At 51.3% G+C, this 24,185-nt stretch overlaps 1 protein-coding gene across 4 annotated transcripts in view; it reads right to left on the reverse strand.

Annotated features, from left to right (window-relative positions):
- The window catches only part of SAMD4A (sterile alpha motif domain containing 4A), a 124,507-nt gene that overhangs the window by 34,536 nt on the left and 65,786 nt on the right, over nucleotides 1–24,185 (reverse strand). For all 4 annotated transcript variants that reach the window (XM_069856819.1, XM_069856817.1, XM_069856818.1 and 1 more), the window contains exon 3: nucleotides 12,853–13,371. In XM_069856819.1, the coding sequence (XP_069712920.1) occupies nucleotides 12,853–13,371 (519 nt within the window). The remainder of the gene's footprint in view (nucleotides 1–12,852; nucleotides 13,372–24,185) is intronic.

Raw genomic sequence — 24,185 nt, forward strand, 5'->3', positions numbered from 1 at the left:
GGGCAGGGACACCTCCCGCTGCACCAGGGGCTCCAAGCCCCATCCAGCCTGGCCTTGAACCCCTCCAGGGATGGGGCAGCCACCCCTGCTCTGGGCAACCTGGGCCAGGGCCTCCCCACCTCACAGGAAAACATTTATTCCTTGATCTCATCTCTCCTCTCTCACCTCAAAACTGGCCCCACTCATCTTGTGCCTGCCCTCCCTGATCCAGAGCCCCTCCCCAGCTTTCCTGGAGCCCCTTTCAGTGCTGAAAGCCGCTCTAGGGTCTCCTTGGAGCCTTCACCAGGCTGAACAACCCCAGCTCTCTCAGCCTGTCCTCACAGCAGAGCTGCTCCAGCCCTTGGACCATCTTCATGGGCTCCTCTGGACTTGCTCCAATAACTCCATGTCCTTCCTGTGCTGAGGACTCCAGAACTGGACACAGGGCTCCAGATGTGGTCTCAGCAGAGCAGAGCAGAGAAGCAGGATCCCCTTCCTCGCCCTGCTGGTCCCCCTGCTTTGGATGCATCCAAAACATGGTTGAGGTGGATCTTGAGCAGCTCCTGCAACTCTCCATCACAAAGCACTCGCCAAGTTCAATTCCCCTCGGCCTCCTCCTTGCTACCCTGGTCACGATGCATCCTCTCCCCTGGGAAGGCTCCCCCGCGCTGGCAGGCTGAGGCTTGGGGCTTTTCCAGCGTTTCTGTGCCGAGGACCCTTGGAAACAGCCGCCAGCGGGTCACGCTGCCCGGCTGGCACGCAGCCTCCTTCCTGGGCTCCTCATTCACCCGCTCCCCACGCTGCTGGGGGCAGCTCCAAAACCCGACGGGACATTTTTCAGCACAACATCCCCCAACCCTTGGAGCCTTTTCTTTCTAATTTTTTTTTTTTTTTAACTCCCTGGGTTTTGTGGCTGTGACTTTAACTGGGTTTGCACAGATAAGCCATGTCCTTGCTTCTGCATCAGGGGCTGATATTCAGCACAGGGAGGGGTGGAATAAGGGTCCTAAACGCAAGCAGCCACCGCTGAGCTGTGGGCAGTAAGGGAAAAAAAAAAGATATATGCAGCATGCTGCCTCAAGCAGAGAAATTAGGAAGAAACCCAGCCTGCAGAAAAGCCAGTTGAGCAAAGTCTTTTTTTAAAATGAAGTTTTTAAACGCGGTTTCCTGTTGAAGAAACAATAACCCACTTGTTGCTGCTCTCTCTGGGCAGAGGATGCGAGGCCCCAGCCTGGCTCAGCTGGCGAAGGCGACGTCTCTGCCCACTGCAGAGGGGTTTGCGAGCCGGCGTGTGTGCATCCACCGGCTGGCTCCAACAGGAATTGTCCTTATTGTTATTCACTCATTTGTGCGGCAGCAGGAGCAGGGCTGCATCAAAAAACGCAGCTCGCATCACAGAATCATCTGGTTGGAAAAGATCTTTGAGATCATCGAGTCCAACCATACCTGAACCAGATCCCTGAGCACCACATTTACCTGCCTTTTAAACCCCTCCAGGGATGGGGACTCCACCACCTCCCTTGGGCAGGGCCTGAGAACCCCTTCAGGGAAGAAATTTTTCCTGATATTGAGTCTAAGCGTCTCTTGGCACAACATGAGGCTATTTCCTCTTTTCCTATCATTTTTTAGTTGGGAGAAGAAACAACGCTAGCCTCAATCTCATTTCATGGAATGGTAGAGAGCGATGAGGTCTCCCCTCAGCCTCCTCCAGGCTAAACACCCCCAGCTCTCTCAGCCACTCCCAGAACCCCTGTTCTCCAGCCCCCTCCCCAGCTCCGTTCCCTTCTCCGGACACGCTCCAGCCCCTCAATGTCCTTCTTGGAGTGAGGGAACCAAAACTGAGCCCAGGATTCGAGGTGCCAGTGTCGAGTGCAGGGGAAGGATGGCTTCCCTGCTCCTGCTGGACACCCCTGGCCACCAAACAAGCCAAGATGCCATTCACCTTCTTGGCCACCTGGGCCACTGCTGGCTCATGTTCAGCCACTGTCAACCAACACCCCCAGGTCCTCTTCTGCCCAGCAGCTTTCCGGCTGCACTACCCCAAGCCTCTTGGTGGCTCCAGCAGTGTGATGGGACGCGTTCCTGGAAGGAAGCCCAGCTCATTTCATCAACGAGCAGGAGCTTTGGAGCTGCTTTCCAGGTCCCTGCCTGGGTCTTCCTAGCAGAGCATCCAGCAAGGGGTGAGCAAGACAGAGCGTGTGTGAATCCCAAGCACGATTCAACTCACAGAGAGGTGGCAGGAGGTGGGAATCAGTGTTGGGGATGGAGGATTAGAGGTATGTTGCAAGAAGGCGCTGCCCTAAGCCATGCTTCTCCCTGGGTAAACACAACGCCCCAATCTTCAGGCCAATAAATGTGGTTTATTTCATACATTTAGACTCAAACCACACAAAAATCAGTGTTCACCCCTGGGGAATCCCGATTCATCAATAACAATGCTGCTGGGCTGAACTACGCCTCCGTAATTATTCAAGAATTCACTAATTTTTTTGCTATGGTCTCCCAGGAGAAATTCCTCCCCTGCTCACGGATCAAAGCAGATAAACCACGCTGCGATGCAGAAACTCTCCTATCTACGGTCCTTTTCCACCCAGAGGAGATGTCTGAGAGCATCTGCTCTGCTCAGACAGCAGCAAGCGCTCCCCACTGCCTCTGCCAGCCCTGCTCTGAGGAGCATCTGCCTGCGGAGATCGCTGACAGCACCAGCTTCTACCGCACATTATATTTCAGATGGAGAAATCCCTCTATCAGGTACAATTACTTCTGGGGACCAAGCTGGAAGACGCTCATTCTTTATGTAGCAATATGCCAGTCGAGTAGAAGGGTTGAAGGTGAAACCTCTGGAATTGTCTCAAGAAGTTTGGACTCAATCATTCTAAAAAGTCATTAGAATTCTGCAGAGTGCAGGGAGACAGCACGCCTTTAGGAGCGATAAAAAAACATGAGGGCAACACACACCTTAAATGATAAATGTCCCACAATCATAGAATGCTTTGGCTTGGAAGGGACCTTTACAGGTCATTCAGTCCAACCCTCCCTGCAGGACCAGGGGCATCTTTAACTCCATCAGGTTGCTCAGTGCCCCATCCAACCCGACCTTGAACGCTTCCAGGGATGGGGCAGCCACCGCCTCCCTGGGAAACCCGTGACAATGTTTCACCACACTCTTTGTACAAAATTTCTCCCTTATATCCAGACTAAACGTCCCCTCCCTTAGTTTCAAACCATTACCCTTTCTCCTGTTACAACAGGCCTTGCTAAAAAGTCTGTTCCCAGCTTTCCTGGAGCCCCCCTGAAGCACAGGAAGGCTGCTCTAAGGTCTCCCCACAGCCTCATCACCCCAACATCAGCAAGGGAATCTCACCCAGAAAGAAATGGGACCGGTGGCTTTGCTACAGCCCTGTACCCTTTTCCATCCACACCAACTTAATTCAGATTTTCACCCCTGTCTCTTTTTACTCTCTTTCATTCATTCAAGAAAGCCATTCGGTTCTCCTCGCTTGCAGGCACCACGGCCTGGATTTTGCAAGACAAAGTCCTCTGAATTTCAGCCTTATGGGCTTCCTGGGGCCTCCAGCCCTCGGGGATTCACAAGCCCACCCCGAGCACCCTCCCTCTGGGCTGGCGATGCCTTATTCCTTCTGCTCTGTCTTCTTCTTCAAAGAGCATCAGATTTTACCAGCTCCTGGAAAGAAGAAAACCCTGTTGGGCCTCTGAGGGGTGAAGGCAATATCCATTTCCCCACATGGAATGGGTTGGGTTGGAAGGGACCTCAAAGCCCATCCAGTCCCACCTCATGCCCTGGGCAGGGACACCTCCCACTGGATCAGGGGCTCCAAGCCCCATCCAACCTGGCCTTGAACCCCTCCAGGGATGGGGCAGCCACTTCTCTGCGCACTGTTCCAGGGCCTCCCCACCCTCACAGCAGAACATTTCTTCCTAATAACATCAGAAGATGCGAAGATCCTGAGGGGGTTAGTGCTCCACAGGGACATCTCCTGATTCCCTGTATTGCCTCAAACCAGGAGCGCTGCAAGGCTCCCCCAGAGGCCCCTTCAGCAGCAGGATCGGCACGGCTGCCGTCATAAAACATGTATTAATTCTTTCCCATTATTGCTTCAAATTAACTCAGCTCAGCTTTCCGCCTCCTCTACAAACCGAGAGCTCACGCATCCTAAAAATCTGCCCTCGCCATCCTCCGAAACATCCCCGATTGCTCAGATATTGCCTTGTGTTGGAGTCATGACACAGCTCTTGAGACGATATTGCTCAGCAAACAGGGAGGGGGGAAACTGCGTTTCCATGAAAACACCACATGCAGAGCCACCGGCCTCAAATCAAATTGCGTAACGCATGGGAACGGCAAACTGGAGGGGAAAACAAAATCAAACAGAAAATTCAGTTTCCAGGCTGCCAAAACAGAGCCATTGAGCACGGCGCATTTGAGCCATTTGCATGCAGGGAGCTTCGCTTTGGAGCCGAGATGGAAAGAGAGTCTTAATATAGCTGGAGAGAAAATATCCTCCTTGCACTCTCCTAACTGCACTTTGATAGGAAGCAGCCAGAGAGCAGATGGTGCCTATATATAATCACCAGACCTATTATCCCAGCCTCTTTTAGTAATTTGAAGGATGTGATAACCACAAGGAGAGCAGCAAATATTCCCCCTCCCTTCCTCCCTTCCCCCTGCTAAGAAAAATGAATTAAAAAACTAAAAGAGGAGGAAGCTGTAATTATGGCAAGGATTAAAAGAATTTCCCAATGAAGAAAATAACTATTTTGTGCGCTGCTCCTTTAAACCAGAAGTCAGAAGTTAATTAAATAGCAGCGTGGTACTGAGTCAGGAGAACAGAGCACGTCCCTGTGTAACGTCGCAGTTGGGAGGGAGACTGATTTGGGTGAATGCAAACCTCAGCATCGAGTCATAGAATCATGGAATGGTTTGGGTTGGAAGGGACCTTGAAGCCCATCCAGTTCCAGCCCTACCATGGGCAGGGACACCTCCCACGGGATCAGGGGCTCCAAGCCCCATCCAGCCTGGCCTTGAACCCCTCCAGGGATGGGGCAGCCACCCCTGCTCTGGGCAACCTGGGCCAGGGCCTCCCCACCCTCACAGGAGAATATTTCTTCCTAAAATCTCATCTCAATCTCCTTTCTTGCAGCTTAAAAACATTCCCCCCCATCCCATCCCTGCCCTCTCTGATCAAGAGCCCCTCCCCAGCTTTCTTGGGGCCCCTTTCAGAAGCTGCTCTAAGGTCTCCCTGGAGCCTTCTCTTCTCCAGGCTGAACAACCCCAACTTTCCCAGCCTGTCCTCATAGTAGAGGTGCTCCAACCCTCAGATCATCTGTGGCCTCCTCTGGACTCGTTCCAACAGCTCCATGTCCTTCCCGTGCTGAGGACTCGCAGAACTGGACACAGGACTCCAGGTGGGTCTCACAGAGCAGAGCAGATGAGGAGAATCCCCTTTCCCTCCCTGCTGGTCCCGCTGCTTCGGATGCAGCCCAGGACACATCTGGCTTTCTAGGCTGCAAGCGCATTTTGCCAGCCCATGTCGAGCTTCTCCTGCGCCAACACCCCGAGTCCTTCTCTCCAGGGCTGCTCTCAATGGGGAGCGCAGCAGCATTCCTCTCCGTGCTTGGTGCCCTCCTGCTTTTCTCTGCACTGTGATGGTCGTGGGAAGGAGAACTCATCTGTCTCCATTTCTTTACTTGCCAAACCTGGAGCTGCATGGTGATGACGAGATGGGAAGGCGATTCCTTTCGGGGGCTTCTTGCCTCACAAAAATGCTCAGGAAAACATCCTAAATCTGATCTTTTATGATGTTGTGAGGGAAGGCTGGGGAAAGGTGGTGTTGGGAGGCTGTTGTGGTGGAGCAAAAAGGCTTTTGGGGGAGGTTTGCACGCCTCAGCCAGCGTGGACCCTTCCTCCTCTTCTGCATCTGCCTGCTGGGCACCTCAGAAGCGCCTGCTGGCAACTAGGAGCCCAGGGTGTGCTGGTGAGAGCAGTCTGGGCAGCTGGAGGGATTACTCATCAGGCTTGTTACGGACATAAGTTAATTACAGAGGTACTAAGGAGCATCCCCGGGAACCTGGCTCCCAGACGGAGCCCCCAGTGCTGCGCTGATGGTGGCTCCAGTGGTGATGCAAAGTGCAGACCCACGGGTGCTCGCAGGGTGGTGGGAAAAGTCAAGTTTCCTTTGGGAGAGCAACAAGCTCCTGTGTGATAAGGAATCACAGCTCTCCGTTGTCTGCACCAGGATGTGACAGGCACCAGGGCGGCTGGTTAAATACACCCAGGTCTAGGAGGGTCCATCCATCAACGAAACCTCCCTGTCAACCAGCACAGGAGAACGCCGAGGGCTCTGAGATTTACTGGGGATGTCTGACTCTGCTCCACAGTCCGGAGAGCATCAATCAGCCACGCTGGCGGCTTCTGCGCCACTTCCAGGTCAGAAGCGTGACTCATTGGTGACAGGGATCCCGTAGACTGTAGGATAATGCACAAAACCATCAGGGCTGCTTCAAAGAATCATCAAATGGCCTGGTTGGAAAAGACCTTTGACATCATCGAGTCCAACCGTCCCTGTCCACTGCTAAAACAGATCCCTGAGCACCTCGTCTACCTGTTTTTTAAACCCCCCCAGGGATGGGGAGTCCACCACCTCCCTGGGCAGCCTCTGCCAGGGCCCAATGACCCTTTCGATGAAATTCTTCCTAATGTCCAATCTGAACCTGCCCTGGTGCAGCTTAAGGGTGTTCCCTCTTGTCCTGTCACCTGGGAGAAGAGACCAGCACCCACTCCTCTACAGCCTCCTTTCAGGCAGTTGTAGACCGTGATGAGGTCTCCCCTCTTCTCCCCTCTTCTCCAGGCTAAACAACTCTTGTTCTCCAGCCCCTTCTCCATCTCCGTTCCCTTCTCTGGACCTGCTCCAGCCCCTGGAGGTGTTCAAGGCCAGGTTGGATGAGGCCTTGAGTAACCTGGTCCAGTGGGAGGTGGAGTCATACACTGCGGGCAAGAAACTTCTTCAGTGCTGAAGGCTGTGCAGCCCCTACGAGCGATGCTACCTGTGAAAGGTGAGTTCCAGCTGAACGGGAATGCAACAGCCCCTCTCCCAGATGTTGGGCTGGGGACAATCTCCAAAGCCAAGCTCTTAGCAAGGGTTGATGGGTTACTCCATGTCACTATGTGAATCCCCTCTTTTTTCCCTTCCAGCACACAGCGTGGTCTTTGGGAAGACAACAGTAGGCTGACTAGCTTTGATGTCAGAGACACCCATGGAGATGCCTTGCAGGTGGGATCTCAGCACCTTGTCGTCCTTTGTTGGCCACCCCCCTTTTTGGCCAAGGACAGAGAGAAGAGAGAACTCCTGGGGACAAAGAGTTGAAGGGAACATATCAAAACAGGCCAGAGGAGGAACAGAAAACACCAGAGTGGCTGAACTGAAGTCTCAAGCATAGAACAGGTTCTGATTGTTGCTCAAGTACAAGAGTCCATCAGGACACTTTAATATGCTGGGAAGGAAACACTGAACACGGGTACTGAAAGGTGACAGAACAGAAGGTAGGACCAGACCAATTTCCCCCCCAAAATGTCTTCAAGTATCTTCACCTTGAGCCCTTGTGAACAAGTGTGCAGCAGAGATCACAGAATCATTTAGGTTGGAAAAGACCTTCAAGATCATGAAGAACATGCAGCTGACCCATCTACTAAAATGACCCTGGCCAGTAGTCCAGCTCATGGAGAATGGGCACAGCTTGCTCTGTTCTGATTTTGGACACCTCCTTGCTAACCAGAGTGTGAGGGACACAGCAAATGCAGCAGCCTCAACAGCAGGAAAGGACGTTGGCTGTGAAACACAGCTCTGCATCAGCTTTTTCCCAGCACTGCTGACATCCCAGAAGACCACTGCTCCTGTCCTCCACCACAGCTACCATCTGCAACGTCTGATGCTTCCAGGCTGAGAGAAGGTGACCATTCATCTCCTTGCTTGATGACCGATGGTCTGCAGAGCCGTGGACCACATCTCCCAGGGACTAAGTGCTTTGAATTTATAGAGAAGCCAGGGAATCTGTATCTCCTGGTCAGAGCTGGAGTAGAAGACTACGTTTGGACTCTATGATCTTAAAAAGTCCTCTCCAACCTAAATAATTCTCTGATTCTGTGTTGCTCTCACTGTCGACCCCGTGGATTTGAGGAAACAACTCTGCTCGTATGTGATCTTTTTGTACGACGACCCTGTTTTTAAGCTACAGAATTAGCAAGATATTGTAGCAATGGGACCCTGGCAAAGTTGGTGACTCATAGATAAGTTCTCCGATGGTTACATGCAGCACTAGAGGGCACGAGTAAGACAAGAATTGCCCTATCTACCACTGCTGAAAAGCTCAAAGGTCAGTGAGCTTTTCTCAGTTCATCACCGAAAGAGATTAAAAGCAAACATCAGAGGTGTCCCCACCAGGCAGGATGAGTGCCGAGGTGTCTTACGCCGCTTGGCCAACAGAGGAACAAGGTTCTGAAGGCAATTCCTGAGCACAAAGCCAATCACCCCCCCGGCAAGAACAGTACATTTGCTTGCTTCGCTGTTGTAACCTTATTAAGACTTTTGTACCTGGGAGGAAACATGTTGCCCTCTGTAAGTCAAACACACACTGAGGACACGTCGCCCCCGTTGTCCCCTTCAGGTGTCATAGCAAATCTACACAGAGGAGAGTGTTGTACCAGCAAGCTGCCATCACCCAGCACAAAGCAGGGTGATCCTACAGGTTCAAACATGCAGTTCCCACTCCGTTATCAAGCTCAGTTTGGATACTGGGTACAATGACAGGGTTGTCTCCAGGGGTGGGCAGTGAGCTGTTGCACAATGGAAGAGTCAGGAGCATCATGCCTTGTCCATGACAAGTGCTTTCTTGGTGTCGTTTCTTCCACCTCAATTCCCTCATGACCTGGGAAAGAGCTCCACCAGCACCAACCCGCATCTTGTGTCACGTACTGACACAAGGAGGTCCCTGCTCCTCTGCCGGAGCGAGCCTGCAACACATGGCTCTTAGTTCAAACTTCTGGAGCAAGTTCCTGTTGCTCCTGCAGTAAATTCAAGAACTTCTGCCTCTGTGTGGAGACCTGCCCATGGGACCTGCTCTCTGTGGGGTGTTTAGGTGCCCTGGCACTGCACCAGAGATGACAGCACAGGCAAATCTCCCCACACAATGATAGAAGAAGCAATATCGTTATCTCCAAGTTATACACTGGGAGCAGAGGGCCAAGACGCTCATCCAAGCTGATGCATGTCAGAGCCAGGACCCAAAGCTTTACCTCTTTAGCTATGGCTGGACTTCATGACATTAAAGGTCTTTACCAACCTAAATGATTCTATAATTCTGTGATCTCTGCTGTGCACCCCATCCCTGGAGGTGTTCAAGGCCAGGCTGGATGGGGCTTGGAGCAACCTGATCCAGTGGGAGGTGCCTCTGCCCATGGCAGGGGGTTGGAATTAGATGATCTTTAAGGTCCCTTCCAACTCAAACCATTCTGTGACATTCAGGTGGAACAGTTACACAGGGGGAAGGAAGGAGACAGAGCTTGGATGTGGGGAGCTCTTCATCTGCAGCTTTGAAAGCCAGCAGCCGTTTTCTGTCCCTTCAGAGTTCCCAGACCCTTTCCCCACTGCAAAAATGTTGTGCAACCTGGGCATTTTGCAACCACTGCCTGACTCGGTGACAGAACCAGGGCTTTACTCTGTCTCACCGTGCCTGGACCTGCTCTGGCCTCCTGCCCACCTGCGCTCACAAGCCCACACTGAGGCTACCTTTACTCCCAGTGCACTAAAGCTCAGTTTAAAGTTGCAGGTCAAGCTCTGCAGGATGGGCTGAGAAAGCAGTTAGGGTGATGCAGCAGATGGGAAGGAGCACAGGAACCTCTATCGCTTTGGGTGAGTCTGCACTCTCCAATCGCTCCAAACCCATCACCTACAACACTGGCCCTGCTCCTGCATCACCATTACTGTGCCAAATCCAGAGTGATGCATCCAGAGAGCTCCAGATTTGTCCTGCAAAAGCTGGAGAACTCCAGCAACATTTCCTCAAACCTTGGGTAACACCAGAGAGAGCTGGAGATGAATCAAGCCTGAACCAAGTCTCAAAGCCTGGGTCTAGGTCAAGTTGAAGACAAGGACGGCAGAAAACAAATTGTCACATGAGCTTGACCTACCCATATTTAAAGCCGATGCTGTAAGAGCCTCACATCTAATTATGTCACAAAACCAGATAAAAGCACCTCGGCTAAGACCATGACGTTACTCCTCCAGGAAAGACTTTGTCCCTTTTTGGTGTCAGGAGCGACCTGTGCCTGTGTGGGGACGGCTCAGCGACGGCTGCGCCCTGCTGGGTGTTGCTGGATTAATCCCCTGCCCAGACAAACACCTCCAAGTAAAGAGGGAGAACTTAAAAATAATAACACTAAACCCTAAACAAACAGTAACGGTTTGAGGGCTTTGCTTTGGAATCAAAGATTAATGGACATATCGATTGACTCAAGGGGCTGGGACAAAGGCTGACGGCGGTGTTTAGTTTTTAGCATCTGTCTGTGGACTTAGTGGGCTTGTGTCCGAGCAAATATTGCCTTAAGGAAGCTGATGAACTAACGCACCAAGTCTGGTCACGTCATCTGCAGCTCAGCCCGTGCTGCCACCGGAACACGTCAGCAGCAATTCCAACAGTTTAATATTTAGGGCTAAACTGGGCTGAAGATGTGTTCAGACGCCTCTGCCAAGCTGCTCAACCTTAGAAATAAGTGTTGACCCCGCTGTGATGCTCGGGACAAAGGTCCCTTGAATACAGACCCTATAAACCTTGCAGCTCAGAGGAACACGATGCGAGCGACCTGCCCTGACGCCACAAGAAGCGTCTGCTGGGGGATGCCAGGAAGGACCGAATCACACAAGGGCTGGGACTTACGGCTGGGGATGTTGGAGCAAAGCGAGCAGCAGAGATGGAAGAGGGATGAAGCCTTCCAGTAAAAGACCAGGGTAAAGCGTAGGGCTGCTGGCAGACCCACAACTGCTCCTCTCCCAGAGCTGCACTGCTGCTAACAACCAACCCTGAGCAGTGCTGAATAACTCGCCTTGCGCTGACACTGGGGGATCCCATCGGGCAAGAGGTGGGTCGCTATTTCTGCTAAGAGATAAGTGCACGCAAAAAGGCTCTAAGAAACAGAAAGCGGTTCTTTAACAGCATCCTTCAAGACCTAAAGCATCTCGCAGAGCTCCAGCCACTGTCAATGATCAACCTGCATCAGACCTCCCTTCTTCCAGCTCTTGATGCGAGAAACCAGATCCCTTCCGCTGCCTCCAAACCACCAGGCAGGCACAAACCACAGGGAAGAACCCCCCAGAAAACAATCCCTGGAACCGTTTAACAGACCAGTTGCGAATACATTCCCAATTCTCACCCTGCTTCCTTGTTAAGCCATTCCCACCCAGCTCAGTCACCCTGAAAGAGCCCTCCTCCACCGCACAGGGACTCAGCTCTTGGAGAGTGGAGAGGCTGAACCTCACACAATCCCACAGCAGCAGGAGCCGTGGCTTTAAAGATGGGACATGGCATGGGCATGATGCTCAGGGTCAGTGGAGAAGCTGAGAACCTTCTGCTAAATCCCCATGTGGAGAAGCAGGCAGCGCTGCCTGTAAAGACGGATACTAGAGAGGCAGAGACCGAGGTGCTACAGCAATAAACCCAGAGCCATGTTTCAGATCACTGTCAATTTGAAACGACACCTAGAAAAGTGTTTATTACAGGAGAGAGAGAAACCCAGAAGCCTTAAGTGACCGTTTTAAAGCTTTTATCTATTTAATTGTGGCTTTCCACATGCTGATAGAGAAGCCAGCACCCTCGCCACAAGAAGCCTCTCCTCCCCGAAGTGCTCTCTGCATCCCTTGTATCTATGGAGATGCCAAGCATCTTGGAGAGGGACCTTCCGAATGCCCCAAAGCGAAGGAGGACATCCAGCCTTGCTGGTGAGTCACCCCAGGTGACAGTGAGGCAGGTGTGACAGCCCTCCACAGTGGGCAGAGGAGCTCCTGAACCCTACCGAGAAGATGCTCTGTTCCTCCTCTCCCAAGGATTGCTCGCAGGCAGTAACGACTGCTTTAAAAAACAGTTACAGCTGCCCTATATCTCTACGCAAAACCGGGGATGAATCTCCAGCCATGGTGCTCTGCAGCATCTCTGAACGTCCAAGTTTTGGGCTGGCCTCCACACCATCCACAGCTCCCATCAAAGCCTGGTGGGGTCTCCATGGGTAAGAGCTACCCAACTGTCCTGGAGAACACCGAGAACTGTGCATCTAAACCTCCTGGCCACCACCAGCTTCACACCTCTATGCACTGCAGACACAAGGGAATAGTTTCAGATATGCCCTGAAGATCGGGGATCCCAGCCCTGCTTCCAAACCCAATCCCATTTCCTCCCAGTAAGCCCTCAGCTCACTTTTGGACTCGCCTGAAGTCCCCTAGCTCACTTTGGGACATGAAGCATCAGCTCCCTGCTTAGTTTAGGAACTCTTGAAATGTGGACTGCAAATCTAGATGGAGCTACGTGAAATAAAAGGGGGTGATTTTTGCTCACACGCATTTTTGCTCTTACACCTTCTCAGCCGTTTTCCCTTCTTCTCCAGCTGTCAGGTCTTTAAAATCTCACAGGACTAGAGGAGCGGGGAAAGAAAAAAGCAGGCGGGGGGAGAAGAAAGAAAGGGAGTTTTCTGTGGCCCAGGCACCCCTTGTCTCTCTGCTAACCACGGCAAAGCAGTATCTGCTAGTGCGACGGAGGGGACCATGTGGTGGCCACCGGTGGCCACCCCCAGTGCTTCCCACGGGTACTTACTGGTGCTTGTGCTAGTGCCGATGGTGTTGATGGTTGTGGGGACGGAGGAGGAGGAGTAGAGGGGCAGATGGCCGTTCTCGCACGCCAGGTTTTTGTCCTGCCAGCTGGAAGCGCTGACGCTTATGCCCGAGTCTCGAGAGTTTTGCCACCCGTTGAGTTTGTCGTCGGAGTTTTGTCTTTGGTGATAGTAGTGCGACTGCCCGTAGTCCACCGAATCCGAACGACCTCGGCCCTGGCTCCCGAAGCCGCCCGACGTGCGGTCCTCCAGGTGGTTGAGCCACATGGCCAGGGCGCTCCTGTCCTCCAAGGAGGTGGCTGGGTGTATCAAGGCATAGGACAGCAGCTGCCTGCTCTCCTCGATGTGTTGGTTGTGTTCGATCGAGTGGGCCAGGATTTTAGGCAAGAGTTTCATGTATTCGACTTTCGCCTCGATGTTTCCGGGCTTCAGTAAAGGCAGGTGGGTTAACAATAGGGAAATCACTTTATCCTTGGATTCCTGTTGCCACTGGTTAATGATTCCTGTTGAAGGAACAGAAAAAAAGAAAACAAGAAGAGAATTGAGAAATCAGCAAACAGAGCTAAAAAGTAATAAGTAGGCCCTGGCAGGGTAAATATGACACGCCAAAGGAATGTCTGCATGACGCCACTACCTGAGTTTCATAGAATCACAGAATCATTAAGGTTGGAAAAGGCCTCTAAGATCCTCAAGACCACCAACCAGCCCAACACCACCATGCCTGCTAAACCACGTCCTGAAGTGCCACGGCTACATGGTTTTCAACGTGGCCTTGAACCCCTCCAGGGATGGGGCAGCCACCACTGCTCTGGGCAACCTGGGCCAGGGCCTCCTCACCCTCAGAGTGAAGAAATCCCTCCTTATGTCCAGTCTAAATCTGCCCCGCTCGAATTTATCCCCACTGCCCCTCATCCTGTCACTACAAACCTTTGTGGAAAGTCCCTCCCCAGCTTTCTTGTAGACCCCTGGTTGTCCTAATGTTATCTGCAATGATAAGGAAAATTTGGGTTGAATCGGGGCTCAAAGCCCCGATTCAACCCAAATTTTCCTTATCATTGCAGATTAAAATGCAACACTCCACACAACCTCTGTATGGGTAACTTTAACCTCTTAAAAGCACAGGTTGGGAAATGGAGAAGGTCAAGCTGGAAATGAGCTAACGTGAGCAGGAGCCTCAAAGGAGGAAAGAAGGAAGCATCCCAGCAGGAGGGCAATAACCAGAGCTGGGTGTTGGTCCATCCACCAGCCTGATGAGCTACCCTAAAAGTATTTAGGGAAGGGCTCAGCTGAAGCAGAGCTATTGTTCCTTTGTTAGCCTAAAAACGAAGGAAGAGATAGGAGACAGGAGATAGGAGATAGGAGAGGTTTTAGAAGACCAGAAAAAAATACAAACACAGAGTTTAGCTTTAAAAATACGCAAAAGGAAAAGGCAGGGAATTACAGACTTAACTCCAGCTCCCAGAAAACTGATGGAAGAAATAATGAAACGACCTATTTGTAAGCACTTAGAAGATAACAAGATGATAAGTGACTGCCGACACAGATTTGTCAAGAACAATTTCATTTCCTTCTGCGACACAGTAAGCAGCCTGGGAAGAGCTGGGGATGAAGGCAGCACGGTGGATCTTGATATTCATTAGGTGCTACCACACGTGGCTTCCTCACCAGAACACCAGAGGAACACGCTCAGGCGAAACTGCTCTAATGTGGGCACACAACTCATCAAGAAACCATACGGAGAGAGCTCTTACTGGTGATTCACCGTCAGACTGGGAGGATGTGCTGAGCAAGGAGACTTGTCCCAGCCCTGACACTACCCAGCGTGTCCTCAGGGATACGGGCGATGTGAGAAATGGAATTATAGAACCGTAGAATGCTTTGGGTTGGAAGGGACCAATCTTCTCCGGCAACGTGCGCTGGCAGCCCAGAAGGCCAACCGTGTCCTGGGCTGCATCAAAAGAAGCGTGGCCGGCAGGGGAGGGGATTCTGCCCCTCTACTCCTCTCTTGTGAGACCTCATCTGGAGTATTGTGGCCAGTTCTGGAATCCTCAATATAAGAAGGAGATGGAGCTGTTGGAACGGGTCCAGAGGAGGCCACAAAGATGATGCGAGGGCTGGAGCACCTCCCATACGAGGACAGGCTGGGAGAGTTGGGGTTGTTCAGCCTGGAGAAGAGAAGGCTCTGAGGAGACCTTATACAGACCTTCCAGTGCCTGAAGGGGCTACAAGAAAGCTGGGGAGGGGCTGTTCACAAAGGCTTGTGGTGATAGGACGAGGAGCAATGGGGATAAACTGGAGAGGGGCAGATTTAGACTAGACGTAAGGTGGAAATTCTTCACCATGAAAGTGGGGAGGCCCTGGCCCAGGTTGCCCAGAGCAGGAGTGGCTGCCCCATCCCTGGAGGGGTTCAAGGCCAGGTTGGATGGGGCTTGGAGCTCCTGATCCAGTGGGAGGTGTCCTTGCCCAGGGCAGGGGCTTGGAACTAGATGATCTTTAAGGCCCCTTCCAATCCAAACTATTCTATGATTCCATGATTTTCATTATTCCATCCCAGCTTCCCTTATCTGTGCATGTTGTGGGAGCAAATTTGACCTGTGCCTTTTGAATCGTAGAATCACAGAATGGTTTGGGTTGGAAGGGACTTTTACGTCCCATCCAGCTCCAACCCTCCTGCATCTACAACTCAATCAGGTTGCTCAGAGCCCCATCCAAATGTATTCAATACGTAGATACTGCGCTAGGAGAAATGAAAACACTCCAGAAAACTGGATTAGATGTCAAACAATGCTGAGACTTGGAGAAAAGTCACTAAAAAAACAGCTGGAAACATCTGCATGCAGATGAGAACAAATCACTGTGCAGTACCAGGCAGAGAAGAGCCTGAGGTCAGGAAGCATCACAGGCTGAATATCCATCAAAATGCCACGTTGCACCTAAAAACCTCACCAGGCAGCCTGTCACCTGTCTGAGAGGTGACAGACCTGTGTGGACAAGCTGCTTTCCATGTCTTCTGGGGATTGTAGTAACAGGTTGGAATTGCAGCAAAGGCAAATGAGGTTGGACATGAAGAAATTACCTCCTACAGGTAGGGCCAACGATGCACAGAGACTGCCCACAGACACTGAGAAATCTCCATCACTGGAGCTTTTTCTGAACAGCTAATACAAACACCAGCCAAGGACGGCTCAGGATTTACTCAGCCCATCCCCCGATGCCTCCCAGCCCAAGGTCAGTCTCTCTTCCAGTGTCTACCAAACTCTTGCTGTGAAGCCTTCAAACTTCCAGTCCTAAGGGTGCCACAACTGAACCATCTGGTGAAAAAGGACTTCCTTCTGTTTGCTTTAAACCTGCTTTAAACCCAAAACTTCACCAAGTGAAATGCCCTGAGTTCCCATGTCATTAAAAAAACCCCAGAACTTCATGTTCTACCTCCCTGTCTGCTGCCCCCATCCACAATGTAAAGGAAGCTACTCTAAATCATAGAATCATAGAATCACCAGGTTGGAAAAGACCCACTGGATCATCGAGTCCAACCATTCCCATCAATCACTAAACCTCTTATAAATCACTCAGCACCTCTATAAATCACTGATTACCTCTACATCCTTCATGTGGTCTTGAGCTAGAGTAAACAACCCCACACCAGTAAAATGAATATCTGAACATCCATCTGTAGGATCACCCATCAAGTTTGCTCTTGGGAAGACCCATGCTGCCATCCAGCAACTAAGCCAACCCTTCCACCACCCCACAACCCTGTTACGCAGAAGGCGGCTACTACAGTAGGACCTTTCTCCAAGGAGGAGCAAATCCTGCACCTCCGTTCCCTGACACAACCGCAGTGGTGAGCAGCATCCACTCCTCCAGCTTCACCTTCCCAATTTCAAGGCATGCAACCATTTTAATAGGATGCCACTAGATGGCTTGCTGGAAACGCCGATGGCTCTCACTGGAACTTTCTGCAGCGGTATTTTCTTCTCTGCAGACCCACCCCTTCTTCAGAGCCGCTTCCTGACCCAGCCACTGCTGTGCCTGAGCCAACTCGTGCCACTATGCTGCGAGGCACAGGGGACATGGCACGGCACAGCTCTGGTGGAGAAGAAACCACTCCACCTCCAGCAGAACTGAGTTTCGGTACTCTGGGTGCTCTTCCATTCCTGTGGAGATACCGTGAGGTTGGTTCGGTGCTAAAAACCAGGAGTTGGAAAAGGAACACTCAGCTGAGTGTATGTTGTACAAAATACATGAGTGCAGCAGAACACGAGGTCTCCTCCTCAGCAGGTACATGACACACACCTTCTGATGCAACGCAAAGCAGCTTTTACCTTGGGTCATAACTCACCATCCTGAGCCCTTCCAGCTTGCCAACCCATTTTGCCAAGAGCACAGTGGGACTGAAGCCACTCTGGTGGATTCAGATGCAAAGTCTCCACCCCAAGCCAGGTTCTACCCCCTGAGTGTGGGATATTTTGAGGAGCACCCTCAGAACACTTCGGAGCAGCTCTGCTGCCCTGCACAGGATCATTAAACATAGGTATTCCCGAGAAAGCAAGAGGAAAGTCTGAAGTGTTGAAGATCCTTTGCTTTTGGAAGCTCTTAGGAGGGACGTTGCATCTAAACCCTTCTGTGGATGCAACCACTGCCCTTCACAACGTACCCCACTGAGTGAGGAGGACCCGGCACAGAGGCAAAACTGCAGGCAGAGAGAAAAACAACCCAAATCCATCATTATCCTTTGCATCGGGTGGGTTCCCATCCCTGCCTTCCCCATCTTCCCTTGCTGCTGGCAATTAGGGATAAGGTTTTCTCTCCAGCTTTGCTTTCCCCTGAAACACTACGTCTCGGCCACAGACCCATCTCGTGACTACTTCTTGATCCTCTCACTACTTCTTCTCTAATTCCAGAGAGTGCAGAAGTCAACACGAATCTGGGTCATCAGTTCATGAACCCGATGGAGGCTGATTTGTGCTGCAAGGATGACTCTGAACTTCACCAGCTGAGGCTTGACACAAGTCACTGTTGACCACCTATCCCACAATGACCACCTCCAAACCGCAAGAGGGGGTCCACCAGCACCAAGATGCCAGACATGGACAGAGCACGATGCCGCTCAGCACCTACTGTGGACAAACTGCTTGGCCAAGCTGCTTGATTTTAAAACACGCCTGGTTGCACACAACACCTACAGCACACGGGACACGCTTTTCAGACCTCTTTGTTGCACCAAAGAGGGAAGTCTGAGTGTTTGCCCAACAGAGCAGCTCTGTATTTTTTGTATACAGTCATAATTCTGCTACAGGCAAAACTTTGTGTCATGCCTAATCTGCTTTATCTGTCCTCTCTCTTTCTACTGCTTCTTGGCCAGCTGCCTGGTAGATGAAAATCACAGAATCATGGAATGGTTTGGGTCAGAAGGGACCTCAAAGCCCATCCACCTCCCGCAGGATCAGGGGCTCTAAGCCCCATCTGACCTGGCCTTGAACCCCTCCAGGGATGGGGCAGCCACAGCTTCTCTGGGCAACCTGGGCCAGGGTCTCCCCACCCTCACAGCAAAACATTTCTTCCTAAAATCTCACCTCAATCTTCCCTCCTGCAGCTTAAAATCATTCCTCCAGTGAGACACTGGAATGGGTTGCTCAGAGCAGGGGTGGCTGCCCCATCCCTGGAGGGGTTCAAGGCCAGGCTGGATGGGGCTTGGAGCCCCTGATCCAGTGGGAGGTGTCCCTGCCCATGGCAGGGCTGGGACTGGATGGGCTTTGAGGTCCCTTTCAACCCAAACTATTCTATGATATCACAGCAGGCAAATCCAAGCACAGAGAAAAGCCCAAAGTTAGAAACTTCACCTTAGTGTGTTGGAACTCTCCAAAATCCCCATCACAGCACAGAATCACAACATTGGAAGAGACCCACTGGATCATTGAGTCCAACCATTCCCATCAATCACTAACCCATGTCCCTCAGCACCTCATCCACCGTCCCTTAAACCCCTCCAGGGAAGGTGACTCAACCCCCTCCCTGGGCAGCCTCTGCCAGTGACCAATGACCCTTCCTGTGACAAATTTCCTCCTAATGTCCAGCCTGACCCTCCCCTGGTGGAGCTTGAGGCCATTCCCTCTCGTCCTGTCCCCTGTCCCTTGGGAGAAGAGCCCAGCTCCCTCCTCTCCACAACCTCCTTTTAGGTAGCACCAACATCTTGTTTTGGAGATGAGCTTACACAACAACAGACCATGAGCACCCTATGGAGCCAGCTCCCATCGCAGCCCTGTGACCCCTGTACCCTGAAGGGATGGGAGCTGCCAGCGCCCCCGAAGCAGAAAATCCCAATTTCCATCACAGGATTCTTCTTCTTGAGTGAGAAGCTGAATGAAGGTGGGATGTGAAACTACCTTCTAACTTAGGATTACTTACCCAACGTGATTCTGTTGCTACACAGCACAGCTGATGCATGTGCAGGGTTCTCGTATATAAATACACCACCAAATATAGCCGGGTCTTGCTTCCAAGGCTGAAACCTGTCCTGCTCTATGAATAGGTCCAATATTATCCCTGAACTCGGGGCTTTATGGCTTGGGAGAGAGGTGATGTCTGTCAATTTAAGAAGTGTTCATGGTCTTTCTCTTTCAAAAAATCTGCTTAATCACTTCTAGATCACTATTTAATGTTTCCCCCTGTACTCAGCACCAGTGAGGCTGCACCTCCAACCCTGGGTTCAGTTTTGGGCTCCTCACAACCAGAAGGACATTGAGGGGCTGCAGTGTGTCCAGAGAAGAGAACGGAGCTGGGGAAGGGGCTGGAGCTCAGGGGCTCTGAGAGCAGCTGAGGGACCTGGGGCTGTTTAGGCTGGAGAAAAAGAGGCTGAGGGGAGACCTCATCACTCTCTGCAGCTCCTGGAAAGGAGGTTGTGGTGAGGTGGGTGTTTGGCTCTTCTCCCAAGTAACAAGCAATAGGACGAGACATAATGGCCTCAAGTTGCGCCAGGGGAGGTTCAGATTGGATATTAGGAAAATTTTCTTTACTGGAAAGAGTGGGGAAGCACTAGCAGAGGCTGGCCAAGGAGAGCTGTCAGCACAAGCACACAAACACGTGTGTCCCACCAGGTGAGATGTCTTCAAGGAACAACAGCAACACGTGACACCTCTCAAATGAGGCTTTGAGCAACCTGATCCAGTGGGAGGTGTCCCTGCCCATGACAGGGGGGTGGAATTGGATGAGCTTTAAGGTCCCTTCCAACCCAAGCCATTCCATGACTCTATGATTCTACAAAGTGCTTACAAGGACCTCCCAGAACAACCAACCCCAACCAAGATAAACCTTCTCATTTTGAAAGCAGAAATTGTGTTGTCCTCCTATTGTCGTGTCCAACATCACATTTCACAAGTGAAGTAGATAAATATGTTGACTGAGGCTCTCACGAAGCACGCGAGATAAATGATGTGTAATTTATGAGCTAGACAACAGCTTATCTTGAGAAACAAGAACAGTAATTAAAGACTGGAAGCATTTTAAATGCTGCCCAAGGATCTTCTGAACGACAAAGTCAGAGGTTGATATCATCACTCCACAGTGGGAACTCAGTGCATTTAACAGCCCCAGTTGCCAGTAAATTGCTCTTAAATTACTGTTTTATTATACCCTTGTTTTCAGTTTAGCAACATTTTCCACAAAAAGATCTCGAAAGCCCGTTCAGATAAGTTGTCCAAGCCAGAAAAGATTAACAGTTCAATGTGTGCACCTGAAGGACATCCACCAAACAGGGTATCTTCACAGTAGGGCTGAACGGACCAGCACTCTCAGATGTCCTCGGGGAGAAAAAACAGAGTTTCTACCAAAAACTTGGGCTGGGATCCCTGATCTTGCAAAGTGACATTATGGACTGGAAGGATTGTTCCTGGCCGGCAACCATGTCCACCTAGGCAAGGATGACACTGAGGTTTTCATGTCTTGGATGGCCAATGGTGAAGCAGAAATTCCAACCTGTGTTTAAACAGCTTGCAATTGCTTTCAGCGAGCCTGAAATCAGCTGCTCCAGTGCAAGCGATGGCTATTTCTGGGTTTGCAGGAAGGTTTTGCAGGAGGCTGTGTGGAGGCACCCATGTTTCTGGCAGAGACAGAAAAATCAGCACCTGGACTCCTCTTACTGCATAAAGACCCAGCAGCACATCACCACCCACCAGATCCTCCAGACACGCGCGCAACATGCTGCGCTTCCACCAAAATCCCCAAAATCTGCGGTAACCAAGGTCATCGCTGGGGTCAGCCCTGATATCTAACCCCTACTACAGCTGCAGGGGTGTTTTTACTGGGGCAAAAGGGGTCAAGAAACCGGATTCTGCATATGAATGCAGCCCAAAAACCTCTGTTTGGCCAAAATGTCATCTCCCAGTGAACATCCGCCAAAAGACAAACCCTAACTGGCTGTTTGTTCCAATGTCTCCCAAGCACTCCAGTTCGCCCTCATTTCCAATTGAATTTATCAGGTTTAAGCTTGAATTCACCTGCCTCCAGCTTCCAGGTAAACTCAGTCCGAATTAAAGACCTCCCTGATGTCCCGAGTTTTCTCAAGTGAAGTCACCTAGGACTGAGCACTCAAATCATCTTCCACGCTCGCTTCTGGTAAGCTCAGCAGCTCAGCAGAAGCTAAATGTCCTGTCTTCAGCAGGTCATGGCTCTATGCTCATTAATCTTGAGCTCACAGCAAAACTTCTGCTGGCTCTGTGACTTCCAGCGCCCGCATGAATCAGATCTCATTTGGCCTGGAGAAAAGCATGAGTGGGGTGGAGAGACCATACCCCACCTCACACAGGGTGGTTTGAGGTGAAGTTAAAGCTGAAGAGCAAAAATGAAGAGACTTCAGCCACAAGTCTGAACTTACACTGAGCGTATTGACTGGCTGCTGCCAGTCCCAGCCTTCCTGCAACTGGGTTTGCTGGTCTGTGAGACGGTTCAGCTCCCCACCACCCATCACACGAACCTTGTCTCCAACGCCGCTGTGGATGCAAACCTCTGCCCTGGCTCCTGCTGCAGCAGCTCGACTGAAGGTGAACTACAGTGTGTTTCCAGATGAAGGGATTTAAATTATTATTTGCAGTAATTAGCACCTGCACGCCAACTTGTTCACAATGCTTTGTTGGGGTGAATTTACATCATTCTCTTCCTAAATCAGCCTCACTCAAAAGACCAACATTACCGAAAGCAAAGTGAGAACTCAGTTGGAAGCCCTCCTTGTACCCCATCCAGAGCACATCAATACCCTCGCCGTTAAACCTGGCAGCGTTCTCTCTCCACGAGAGGCCAAATAATGAGGATTTCAGCATGTGCCTTTTCGTTACTGCAACCAACGCTAATTAAAAGGATCTTGACGATAAAGGTTATTGCAGAGCTGCCAAGAGCAGGAGACAGAGATGCAAGCTGACACTAAAACGCCAGCGAATCTGAATCTTGCTCCTCATCTCACCCAAATTGATGCAAAACCGCGGCTCACGCAGCCAGGGAGACACTGGGGATGTTTCTGAGCACATCAGCGCTGGGTGGGAACCATCGACCTCCCCCTGCTACGTTCGGATGTGTTTGAATTTATGCCTGCGCTAAAGCTGACCTCAGCGTGGAGCAGGAGGACCTACTCCTATACATCTGAAGGCAATGGGAGCCGTGCCAAAGAGCATCGTGCCTGTTGGATTCGGCACCCACAGCTTCCTGGCACCTCCCACGTCTCTGTGCTGCAGCGGCAGGGAGAGGCCAGAACTGCATCCCAGGTCCGCTTCTTCCTCGGTCCCCAAAACCACTTGTTCAGGTGGATTTGACAGAGGAAAAGCCACGAAAACCTAGTAATTGGCTGTTTGCTTCCAATCCCTCCCCCGCAGGCCTAACAGCCCAACTTGGGGAGAAATCTAGGGAGTAGTGGGGAAGTTCTTTCCTTGTAATAAGCCTTGTCCAGGAGCTGGGAACAGCCAGAAGGTCCACAGACAAACTCTGGCTACCAGGACAGCTTGTGGACTGCTATTCAAGGCAACTGGGGCTCTGCACCTTCCCACCTCAACAGCTCTGAACTTCTAGGTCCAAGGTGGCTGCATTCCCCCTTTCCCAGGCTGGTCAGCTTCTGTGCAGGTTACCTCTTTGAAGGACAGAAGGACCTTTCATCCATCAGCACCCATAAGGAGAGGGCAGACAGGTGGCAATCTGTGTCTTGCATCACACAAGACACGTGCACGACCTCCCTTCTCCATCGCCCACGACCCACCTCGCACCCCAGCTCCGTGACGGTGCCAAGGAACACCAGCGCTTGATGGAAAATTTGCCGGTGATGCACCGCAACCTATCGGTTCATGTGGTGCTGGCTCTCCTCTGGGTTTCCAGCAGCTACATCACATTCAAAGAGGCTAAAAATACATGAAGTACTTTCCTAATGTTTCTTTTCCACCCGAGCGGTTGCTGCAAAGAAGCTCCAAGCAGGAGGAGAGGTGAACAGACCAGTGTGGAGGCAGAGAAGAGAAGGGATAAAAATGGAGCAGCAGGCACAGCGTGTCCTGCAAACGGAGGTGGTCAGGGAAGTCCCCACTGCAGGCAAAACTGGTTCCTTGGAAAAACAAAGGCAAAAGAATCATAGAATCACGGAATCATTAAAGTTGGAAAAGACCTCCAAGATCATCCAGTCGAATCATCACTCCCACATCACCGTGCCTACTAAACTATGTCCCGAAGTGCCAAATCTACATGCTTTTTAACGCCTCCAGTGGAGGAGACTCCACCACCGCCCTGGGCAGCCTCTGCCGGGGCTTCACCACTGTCAGGAAAAAAATATTTCCTGATATCCAATCTAAACCTCTCCTGGTGCAACTCGAGGCCATTCCCCCTCATCCTGTCACTTGTTACTTCGGAGAAGAGACTAGCATCTACCTCACTACAACCTCCTTTCAGGCAGTTGTAGAGGGCAATAAGGTCTCCCCTTGGCTTCCTCTTTTCCAGGCTAAACAACCGCAGGTCCCTCAGCTGCTCCTCATAACCCCTGTTCTCCAGCTCCTTCCCCAGCTCCGTTCCCTTCTCTGGATGTGCCCCAGCCCCCCATTGGCTTTCTTGCACTGAGAATCCCAAAACTGAACCCAGGATTCAATCTGCAGCCTCACAAACATCAAAAACAAAGTGTTTTTCGTTATACTGCAGGATTCAGCACTGACAGGAGCACAGGGGTCTTAACAAAGAAGCCTCTTCTCCATCTTTAATGACTGGGATGAAGAAGCTTCATGTAAATTAACAAGGGCTTGGAAGCAAAGGGAGCCCAGCGCAGAGGTGACGAGGATGGGCACCAGGGAGCCGGTGGCTG

This window comes from Phaenicophaeus curvirostris, chromosome 5 (assembly GCF_032191515.1).
Source record: "Phaenicophaeus curvirostris isolate KB17595 chromosome 5, BPBGC_Pcur_1.0, whole genome shotgun sequence".
NCBI classification, from domain to species: Eukaryota; Metazoa; Chordata; class Aves; order Cuculiformes; family Cuculidae; genus Phaenicophaeus; species Phaenicophaeus curvirostris.